The sequence below is a fragment of the Habropoda laboriosa genome, unplaced genomic scaffold (genome assembly GCF_001263275.1).
Source record: "Habropoda laboriosa isolate 0110345459 unplaced genomic scaffold, ASM126327v1 scaffold385, whole genome shotgun sequence".
Classification (NCBI taxonomy): Eukaryota; Metazoa; Arthropoda; class Insecta; order Hymenoptera; family Apidae; genus Habropoda; species Habropoda laboriosa.
The window spans coordinates 326,321-338,084 of record NW_017100556.1 but is presented as its reverse complement, the minus strand read 5'-3'; the positions used below and the strand labels follow the sequence as shown (position 1 = coordinate 338,084).

General features: G+C 41.3%; 1 protein-coding gene across 1 annotated transcript in view; it reads left to right on the top strand.

The window, feature by feature from the left end:
* LOC108576591 (max-interacting protein 1-like) overlaps positions 1 to 11,764 on the top strand; it is a 355,947-nt gene that overhangs the window by 214,172 nt on the left and 130,011 nt on the right. Inside the window, exon 4 of the mRNA XM_017939607.1 lies at positions 3,690 to 4,026. Within this exon, the coding sequence (XP_017795096.1) occupies positions 3,690 to 4,026 (337 nt within the window). The remainder of the gene's footprint in view (positions 1 to 3,689; positions 4,027 to 11,764) is intronic.

Below are 11,764 nucleotides of genomic sequence, written 5' to 3'. Positions count from 1 at the left end.
AATTTTCAAAAAAAAAAAATTAATTATCAAAGATTCGTGTTTACAATTTCTCCGCAATATCTCTCAAAGAAAAAGAAAGAAACGAGGCTGCTTCGGTGGATTATACGGAAGGTTGTGATATCGGTGGCCGAGTTGCGATATAAATTTATTTAAATGCCATCGAAATTGTTGAAACGTGACCGGGAAACGATCGTCCACGTGTTCCTGGTTGTTCGAGGATCGCTGAGTGGTAGTTGACCGGATCTTGATCGTAATTGGACCGCAAGTGTAAATCGAGTTTTAATATAGCGCAGACAACGAACCTTGAAGCTCGTTGCAGTCGATTGCTGCGAATTATTCCCTCTTTCGTTCACCGTCCGAGGATCACGCTGACGAATCTCATAAAATAATCTGTCTATCTTCGTTCGTTAACAGAGATTTATACGTGGAATATTTGCTCGTTGATAAAATTCGACCAACTTCGAATTTTATCCAAGATTTCTTTTAATTCAGATCCTATCAAAGAACGTCCACAAATATCTCCAGAATATCTGGATTAAAATTGCAGCAAAGAACGCTGAGAAATATTTCGAGAATGTTTAAACTATAATTGTATCAAAGAATATCGAGAAATGCTTATTTCGAAATATTGCAAATCACTTTTAACTAAATTTTCAGAAATAAGGAAAAATTGTTTTTCTTTTTTTTTTGTATAGATTTTTTCAAAATTTTTATGAAACAAATGATTCATAGCAGTTCGTGATTTTTCTATTTTAATCTTTATTTCATTTGGAGTGTTTAAATGTGAACGTTGTTTAATGCATGATTAAATTGAAAAAAAAGAAACTCACTTACGTTTCTGATCTCGTCGATTCAATTGTAACAGTATAAAAAAAGGCATAGTAGTTCGACAGCCGTGTCGAATTAACACGTTAAGCGCCATGTCAGTCGCCGGTGACTGACAGTATACTTTTCGTTCGGGCCGCGTCAGTCACTGTTGACTGACGATATTCAATTTAAAAAATTATATTCTTCTATTAATACATTTGAAATAATTTGGAAATCATAAAAGAATGTACCTAAATATTACTTGTTACCAGAAGAAAATTTTAACGAGTATTATTGAAACACATGCAGTCTTTTATGTGAATCGGATATCGCGGGCTAAACGGAAAGGAAGACAAAACAGGCTTGGCGCTTAACGTGTTAAGCAGGACATGCACTGGACAGTTCTCAAAACTGATCCGTTCGAAAATGAGGTATAAAGCTGTTCTTCTAATTTTTACACGGAAAAGCACTTCCTTTTCGATTGTACAGCAAATCACGCTGTCCCACTCTCGATAAAAATTTGTTACCCGCCGCTGGCAATTCAGTGCGACGATAAAACATAAATTTTCACCATTTTCAAGACTTCTGTCTTACACAAAATGTAAAAAAATAATCATTTTTACAGTAATTCTAAATTTATCCGTATTCCGTGTCAAAATATTCTAATATATTATTCAAACAAACGAGTTTTCATTAAATTATTATTAAAACAAATGAATTTTCATTAAAATGAAATACATTTTACACGCTCAATTTTAAAGGCTACTTTAACCCCTTCGGCCCTAATTTCGTACACAAATGTTGTAACGAGAGAGATTCTCGTGAATCTCGATGACGATTCGGGACTCCGGTACGCCTTTTGTTCATGGCGCGAGCGGTGCCAGTCTTTTGTCAGACAGTTAGAGTCTTTGTCCAGACCACTAGGGCGTCTCTAGAAAAAGTACGCGTCCAATATTGTAGTATCGTAATTGTGAGGATGAGAAAGAAAGCGGGCGACGAGCGACGATAGCCAAGGCCCAAAGGGGGATAAACCCCGGTGACAAGAGGCTCACGATGGGCCTGGCTATAAAGTACGGCGTGCGAGGGATGAAAGGGCAGTGTGTTTGAAAAAGTCGAGAGGCGTGAATCGGAGAAGCGTGTGTCAAAGCCCAATGTATCATAGTTATTCTTATATTTTGTTAATAAATATCTATTTATATTTCTGATCCCACAATATTTTCCCACGTCGTACAGAAATTTCATAAAAATCAGCGATTTACTCTTCGAAGACCAGGTATACGATAAATACCCTAACCAAATTACTTCAAAAAGCGCAGGTTCAAACGAACAAATTTGATTCCTCATTTCCCCTCGCGAAATCGTGTCTCGCTTGTACACCGTACAATTCAACCTTCCACTTTTATCTCTCGACCAGAGAGAAATGGGGAGAAAAGTCTTCAAACAAATTCCTGGTGCGCGAACTCGAAGGGAACCGGGGGAAAATAATATCCCGGGCTGGTTCATTAACGCGAAACGAACGTTCCTTTCTCCCCCACCCTCAAACCGAGAGCGAGAGAGAGAACTTTAAATTATCTAAATTTCATGTCAGAGTCCGCGAATTAGCCGCGGCTTCATTGTAATCCCCGCGAGCTTAGCGAGCCGGACCGCGTTTTCCCCATTAATTCCGCGATTTTTCAGCAGCCTCGTAGCCGACCGCCGGAATTAATCTTCGAAATGAAGACGGAACAAAGGCGGAAGCCAATTGCCCAGACCGGAAACGCGGTTAACGTACAAAATCCTTTTGCCGCGCGCAATTCCCCCTGTAAACGCATTAAAAAAATACTTCAATCTCGGGGAGTTACGTCGAACGAGATTACCTGTAGCGGAATTTTTTAAACGAGCACGAGCGGATTGAAAGGTGAACGTTTTGCAAGATTGAACTTTTGTAATGCGTTGTTCGTGTTCGTTTTTTTGCTTGTTCTATTGCTGTTACTTTCGAGACGACGAGAGATTATTTGGAGATTTTTAATGCAGGATTTTTTGGTCGTTTTTAACCCTTCGAGTTGGGATTCTGTTTGTAAGATGGTTTTATTAGAATTCGAGTTATCGGTATGATCAGCATGAGGATATATTCTACGGTATGCCTTTACGAGGGTTTGAACATTAAACCACCCCAACTTCAATGCTAAACTCCCTCGTAAAACCTCGTAACTCTCATAAATACCGTAACGCAACGAAGTACCGAAACGAACCATCCCCGACGCTAATTTTAACACTCTAGACGATGCTGTTTCCTCGTCAAAGAATTATTCACCGAAATCACAACATTCTCTGAATATTGGATGGTAGCGAGGAATCTCAACCGACGTCGTTTTCACAATTTTCATTACGGACGGTAAATTCTATTATTTCCTCGTCCAGTCATTCACCGAAATCGCAATATTCCCTAAATATTAGATGGCAATAAAAAATCTCAGCCAACGTCGATTTTCCCAATATTTTATGGATGCAAAATTCTATTATTTCCTCGTCCAGTCATTCACCGAAATCGCAATATTCTCTAAATATTAGATGGTAATAATTTTATAGGGACCCTAAATTCTATCATTTCCTCATTCAATCATCCCAAAAAATCACAATGTTCTCTAAATATTAGATAATAATGAAGAATCCCAATCAATAGAATTTTCTCCGAACGCAAAACGAATTTCCTTCACTTCGCAGATTTCCCAGATAACCTGAACTTTCGCTTAAATCTGAAAAATAAACACAAACGACCTAAATTTCATCCGAGGAACACATAGATTACCCAATAGTTACATATCCATTACGTGTGGAATTTACAGAAGACAGACATACGTAGCGCATCGCCTAACCGAATGGTGGCAAATGTTATGTTACAGAACCTAGAGGAACGCGAACGCAAGCACGCGGTGCACAAGGAACAGCTGTCTCGCGAGCACAGGTTCCTCAGGCGACGGCTGGAGCAGCTGACGAGTCAGACGGGCCTGCACGGGTTGCACGGCCTCCACGGCCTCCACGGGCTCAGCTCGAGTGCACCGACCGGTTCCTCTTGCGGCCCTGGAGCCGCTGCCGCAGCCGCAACCGCGGCCGCGGCTCTTCTCTCCAAACGCCGCAGCGTCTCCGAGTGCTCTCTCGGCACGGCCTCTTCCACCAGCTCCACGGCCAGCTCCAGGAACTCCGACAGGTCTGCGGGCAGTCCCTCCGTCTCGGAGTCCGGTGAGTACTACTCCATTTTCACGTTTTCCGAACAGTTCGAGTGTGTTGGGTTTAGGCCACTTCCAGCGCGATTTTCGTGTGCTCTTTCAGTTCGATGGATGCGCGCCTTCAACTTTATTGGACTGTTCAGTGGGACGGGGTGAAATGGGGAGCGAGTTGCCCGCGGGGCAGCGGTCAGACTATAGTCAGATTGTAGCTCGAGCGGAGAGCGATATTTGAGGAGAAAGGAGCGTCTGCTCGGGCAACGATTCTGTAATGGGGCACTGTATGAATGTAATAAGGATTTTTTGAGGTTTTTAGAGAGATTGGACTGAATTGGGTTTAGGTTTATTTCGGTGTGATGCGGGCACCTGTGGGACACGATTTTCACGTGCTCTTTTAGGTCGATGGAGGCGAGCTTTCTACTTTATTGAGGTGTTCTGTGCGATGCGGCAATAAAGAGGTTTCGAATAGAGCAGGGCTGCTGAGCGAGTTGCCCGCAGGGCACTAGACTGTATTCAGACTATAGCTCGAACGCACAGCGATATTCGGGCAACGATCTTCTGTGGAGCACTGTAGGGATTGCGTAGCCTAAGAGTGAGACCTATACTTCAAAGATAGAACTTACACCCCCACCACAATCGTTGTTCAACGTCACTTGCCCTAGCTTTGCCCGGGGCTGCCCGAGAGCCCGGCGGGCGCCCGTAACAGGCCTCGTTGGGCACCCCTGCCAATAGAGACTTCCGCAGGCTCTCATCGAAGGCGTTCTAATTTTCACGTCCTGCTTCTTCATCTGTTTAATCAATATCGACGATCCCCGAGGCCTTTCTTTTCTAATTACACAAAAGTTGCCCGTCTCATTTACATATCGTCTGTTTACAAATGCTAGGGTGATCAGAGCGATCGCGTTATCCACGAGGCTCGCGGAAAATTCCACCGGGCACAAGCTATCTCGCGGAGGAACTTGAATCCTTGCATATCAATATTTAATTTAACTTTATAATTAGCTAGACCCTCTCTCTCTTTCTGTGTGCTCGTTTAAGAACACCGGAATCAATGGCTCTCTGTCTCTCGTCTTCGCGACGACAGATTTTCTCGAGTTCGGTGTTTCATCGTTGCCTGTCGAAGGGAAAGCGGCGTGTTTCTTCGGGATCAAAACAACGATCCTTTCTCAAGTGGGTGGAGAAAAAAAAAAAATCGAACAGATGGAAAGCGGAAGGAGGAAACTGATTTGTATCTGAAGTAATGATCGAAACGAGGAACTTGTTCTGTTGTTACAAGTGGTTTGACGAAATTTCAACGAGACAGAGGAGAGACGAGATCGGACATTTTTACGAGCCCTCAGCAGAATCGTTGCGTATTACAGCGAATTCGCCAGCGTCGAGAGGTACCGACTGAGTCAGCCCGTTAGCAAACTTCCGGCTCGTTCTCTGCCGCTTATGAAGTTCTGCTTTTTTTGGGCACGAAGTTGGAGGGCGGACCGATAAAAAGTTGCACGCGACGACGACGTGTTCCCGTGACGATCGACCACCGCCTATCTCTTCCCTCTATTCGACTGATCTCTGATTCGTCTGTATGAAATTTGCGGGCTCCCACGATGAAACTCTGTGCAATCTCGGGGAACTTCCTTCGATCGGGATGACAGACAAGTGTCTTCCACTGATCTTCGTAAATTATTTCGCGGGGATTTTAATTGGAAGTTTGAACACTTGCGCGTTAGCTTCGAAGGCGGGAAATTTGAAAAGTGTCGGGGTAAATTTTGAAAAAAAATTTCTTCGGATAAATTGAACCCTTTATCATCTAAAGCGCACACGTCCACGTCTTTCTTCATTTATCAGCGAATCAACTTGAGTTGAAATGATTGTAATAAAAATATTACACGAAATTCCATAATTTTGGGTGAAAAGGTGTTTTTGTGTTTTTCCTGAAAAATCACAATTTTTTTATTCGTGCTCTTTTGGATTCATACCCGTTCTTTCAAGATTAACTGATTATCAGGTGCAAATGACAAAAGAGTTTGAAATGTGCGAGGATAAATTTTGAAAAATTTCGCAAAATCAGTCGAACCCTTTTTTATTGAAAAAAACACGTCTCCACGTCTCTCTGTATTTACCAGTGAATCAACTTCGGTTAGAATAACTGTAACAAAAATATTACACCCTGTTTTACAATATCTTTGTTATTCCCGCAAAATCACAATTTCAGATTTGCGCTCGTTCTTTCAAGATTAATTGACGCGATTATCAGGTGCAAATGACAGGCGTTTCGTTTACATTTCCACAACCAAAGTGACCACAGTAAAATGACAAATTTGTGTGTGTTTTTTTCGTTGAAACGTCTCGTAATTCAAAACGAGACGCGCGCAGAGTTCATTTTACGCAGAGGTTCGTTCCATTTCTATACCTAATACCGGCTGGTGCTATTCAGAGCTGGAAATATTTCACTCATACGACAGAAGGTGTCAGGAACACACCTGAGTTGCGTGCGGGGTATTAACAATAGGTTTCGAGTAGTACAAAATCGATTCCGGGTATTCGAACGTGTATTGTTAGAAGTTTCGAACGCTCTTGCTCCGTATAAACCGTTTATACAATATTTCAATCTTACCGTACCCGGTATAATTGAATTCTATTGTATCTGTCGAAATACACGTGTAAACGTGTGTCGTTAAGCGACAGAGTATACAAAACAGCAGACAAATTTTCAAATATCCTAGCTAAATATAATACGGGTCAGCTGTTCCACGCCTAAAATCAATTGCCCCTTGAAGGCCACCGAAACCTCCACTCCCACCATTCTACTTAACCGTTCTGCGCCTCCCCTTTTGCCCCGTACCGACGTGTTTTAAACACAAAGGATCCTGAAATCTATTCAGCGCTGTTTCGCCAATTGACATACCTTGCTGTGCAAAATTTCAAGCGAAAACAAATGTTTCAACTGTTAACTGTGGATTGGTTGCCTTGGAAATGAAGCTGAATTTTTGTTTACCGTTCTGCTACCACGTGGAGAATTTTTGAAACCGGGAAATTACTTTTGGGAAGAAAGAAAATTTCTAATATTTTTGTAAAATGGAAAAATTTTAAGTATCGTTAAATAAAATAGTGTTAGAATTTAGTGAAAAGTATTTTAATACCAATCTTACTTTTCTGTGAAAATGTGCATTTACCACAGTCGACTGATAAACTTTTTCTACCGCATTTCATTAGCGATTAATTCCCCTAATATTTCGTGTGATATATTTGCGAAGTATTGCAGAGAACTTTAACAGACAAATATATGTATATCGTTAAATAAAATAGTTATGTTAGGTTAATTTTGGTAAAAACAGTGTTCGAATGTAGTGAAAAATATTTTAATATCGATCTCACTTTTCTATGAAAATCTGTATTCACCACAGTCTGTTAATAAACATTTTCTCCTGTATTTTATTAACGACTAATTCCCCTAATATTTATATAATATTTTTGCGAAAATTCTGTAATAACGCTAACCTCACTTTTCTATGAAAATCCGCATTTACCACAGCCACCCGGTAAACATTTTCCCCTCCGTTCTATTCACGATTAATTCCACCGAACACTAAATTAACATTCATTACGTAAAAGTGACCGCACGTGAGCCACGTGACACTCTCACGTGTCCACTCCCCACGAAAACCGTCAATAACGACGTCAGAACCACAAAACAAAAAAGAAAAACATTGAAAATTCAAATTTCCCAAAATTATACATTCAAAAATTCCACCGATCGAAGTAAATTGTTCACTTACAATAAAAAACAAAATTCTGTAAGAAATGCGAGATTTCGACGGCCTGGACTTTGTCACCCAGGAAGAGAAAGCGCGCGGATACCTGAGGGTGCCATAAACTAAGCCCTTTCCCCGGAAAGTCGAACGAGGGGGCTCCAACGGTTTTTCGGGGCAACGCGGGATAGGACGCGGAGAGGACACTCTTAATGTAGCCGTCGAGCGAGACGGACACCCGAGTACCTTAACAGCCGCTTACATTTATAAAATAATACGTTTCGGTCAATAGCCTGAGGTGGGTGAGGAACGTCGCGGCGGGTACGTCGCGATGGTCGGTAAAGGAAAAACTGTCCGGAGGTGTAGGCGTGCTGGGTTTTTATTTTGTTAGGACAGGAGTAGCGATAGATAAAGATAGAAGTGAAGAAGGTGCGAACCTGGATGCCACATGTTTTATTACATTAGGCTACTCGAGGACGAAGGCAAGTCTTAACCCGGGGAGAGACAAAGGAACGGAAACTAAAATCTGAAGGAGTTGGAAAAGAGAAAATTCGCGTGGAAGAATAGAACGAGGTTCGGTAAGGGTTTGTTGACGACGACGTACCCGCCACAAGCCTATCGTGTGTTACGTTTACTTAAGTTGTACGCGATAAATTTTAACACGTATCTCCGTAAATACCTGCAGAGGTGCAGAGATGCCAAAAGACGCGTTTAAACGCTAAATCATTGGAAATCGAAGCGGTTAAAGGAGCGAAGGCGGGCGAAAACCTGTGCATCTGATACGAGTTTCGGATAACGCGTCCCGAAGGGAGGAGGAATAAAGCGCATCCATCCTCTATCGGGTCGCGGCTTCCTCTCTCCTTTTTCTTTTACGAGCTGGCTTCCAGAGTCGAAGATACAGCCGAGGTCCTCCTATCGAATTTTGCCCGATTTCAATCTGGTGAACACCACGAATGTAACTCGCCGCGCGAGAGAGATCGAGCTGGGACGATAAGCTGGCGGAACCACTTGAAGGGGAGCGTTTTAAACTTGCCACGATCCTTTTCTTCCACGGTTCAATTTCTTCCTTTTTTTTTTCTTCCGTTCACTCTTCCTCGTCCTTTCCCTCCGCGTTTCTCGGTCGTCGCTCCTTAAGAACTAGCGAGAGAAAGAGAACAGAATCTCCTGTGGAAGGGAGCGTGTAGCCGCGGAACCGACGCTTGAAATATGCTGTCGTAAATTAGACGCGACCTTTGCCGCAGTCGATTCCTACTACTGTAGAGATATAGACACGTGGCGGTGCCACGAGGTTCGTGAAAAGGCACCGCGGTGACGTAACTGCTGGGGGAGACTAATTGTTGGAGTGGCTGAGTTTTGAAACATCGGGGTTTTCGGTTGCTTTGATTGTTTCGATCGTTGACAGACGATGTGATTGTAAGAAGTGCGAGATTTTGGGCGGCGAAGTGGTGGCATGGACTTTGTCATTCAGGAAGAGAAAGCGGGTATCAGACGATGTGATTGTAAGAAGTGCGAGATTTTGGGCGGCGAAGTGGTGGCATGGACTTTGTCACCCAGGAAGAGAAAGCGGGTATCTGAGGGTACCATAAACTAAACCCTTTCCTCGGAAAGTCGAACGAGGGGGCTCCAACGGGATACGACGCGGAGAGGACACTCTGGAAATAGCCGTCGAGCGAGACGGACACCGAAGCATTTAGCAGTCGCTTATCACTGTACTTTAATACATTTTTGGTTAATATCCTATCCTGTGTTAAATTTACTTAAGCTAACATGATCTTCCATTTTTCCATAATTTCTAAAATTAAAATTTTTCCTAATTCCGTGACATAATCACTCGTATGATTGTTGACATAATTTGCAAAATTTCAAACTTAACGCTCCATGACATTATCGGTCAAACGAAGTCTCGGAAAATTCTCAATCTTTGTTCCCGAAGTTTTTTAAAATTCCTACAATTCTCTTTAAATCACTGTACCCTAACGTACAATATAACACAGCTATTGCGCGATCTAATTAAAACCGAAGACCCCACACGGAACGTCGTTTCGAAAAATGCTGAATTTCTTCGACGACCCGATAACGCAACATCCAGTCACAGATCGAGGTTAATTAGGACATTTTCATAGGGGAGGCGAGAGGGTGGTTGTTCGAACATAGACAGTCGATATGATCGACTAGTTTCCATGTAGGTTGTCTCGGGGACGCGTTCACCGGCGAATGATGTATTGCAGGGTTAAAGAAGAGAAAAAGAGGTCGCGATAGGTTCGGGGGTGTGACGAAACGAGGGTGAACGTTAAAATTGATGATCCCACGGGAATATCCCCGGCGAAGCACTTATCATAAGTCACCGCGTGCCACGCCGGCGATTTTTCGGCTTCCTTCAGAAAATTTCGTCTTTCTGCTTCCTCGCGTCGACGTCGGTGCTTCTTCTGTGATTAGGGAACAGTTTTCCCTCTTTTTCTCTTTTTTTCTGTTTTAATTTCTTCGGAAAAATTTCGGAGATATCGAGTGTCCTGCGAATGGAAGATAGATGTTTGCAATTTTGCTAACTTTATCGCAATACCACGAATAATCGTGGGAATTTAGTTTAACCCTTTGTGTTTGTATGGTGAAAAAGAGGAAACTTTGTTTGTGACTTCGAATTGCTCGTGATTGCTGAGTTTTCCCTTCCGTTTTTTTTAATTTGTTCAGAAAGATTTTAGAAATGTCGAGTGTCCTACGATAATTGCGGGAATTTGGTTTAACAAAAATTACAAAAGTCAGCAATTTTCTCTTTTGATCATTGTAAAAATCTTTGGAACGTATTTCCTTTATGGATTAGCTGAGCATAACTTTTTGTCGGATACAATTTTTAATGCACTGTCTTCTTGAGATTTACAGTTCGAAGTTGCTAACTTTGTACGGTTTTATTGAAAAATTTCTAGTCGCCATATTTTTCGAGATATTTAAATCAAATTTTCACAGTACATACACTACCGGCCGAAAGTTCGGAATCGCCGAGCATTGCAATTTACATGAAAATTTCCAGAAACAAGTCAGCGACTTTGAGAATTTTTTATCGTTCGAATCAATTCATGTGAGATAAATTGATAAATGTAGAATTGAGATAAACTTCAAATCTATAAAAAGTTAGTAGCAGATTTAATATCGATGAAAAGTGGGAGGTGATTCCGAACTTTTCGCCGGTAGTGTATGTAGTTAAAAATTTTCTGTAATTCATGGTTCATAATCAAATCTGCTCGTGAAAGTGGAAAGGTTAGTGTCGCTGAAAATTGCTGCATTGTTCGTATTTTATACCCGGTTGAATTTTTGTCCTATCGCTAATTAGACATTCATTTTTGCTATTTTGTTGGCCTTCTCCCCTACGACGAAGAAACGAGTTTACTGTTCGACCGTAACACCGCGAGCCTCGTTGTAGAATCTACACGAAATTCTTCTAGCGTTCTATTTCCAATTTCGAATGTAAATCGTTTAAAGTGTCTTCTTAATCTTCTTCATTTTATTCTGTTTGTTAAATTTTGCAAATATCAATTATGCATATAAATGTGAATGTTAATCGCTACTTTCGTGACACTCTGTATGATAACATAATACAAGCCATAAACTTTTATAATATTTTTGAAGAAAATGTGTATTTTCTTATTGCAATTTATAATTAGTCCTGATAAAAATACTGATAATATAATATTAATACTATATTCAGTGTATTGAATTAACTGTAGTAATGTCATCAATTTAAATAAGAATTTTCTAAAATTTTCACAAAAATTTAAATAAACAAAAATACAGTGTCCGTTAGTGCCATCGATTTACAAATGTTGGAAACTTTTGCACACGCCTAACAGTTCAATTGATCGATAACTTGTTTTTCACCACTCTGTCAAATATTAGAAAAAGGACAAATAACAATTTGAAAATTAACAGGTCAACGAACGTAGAATATCTCGCAGACGGTAGCAGCGACTTTCCTCGCTCGTCCAACGCCTGTTTCTCGCCCGATTTCTCAACGGCGAGAAGGGT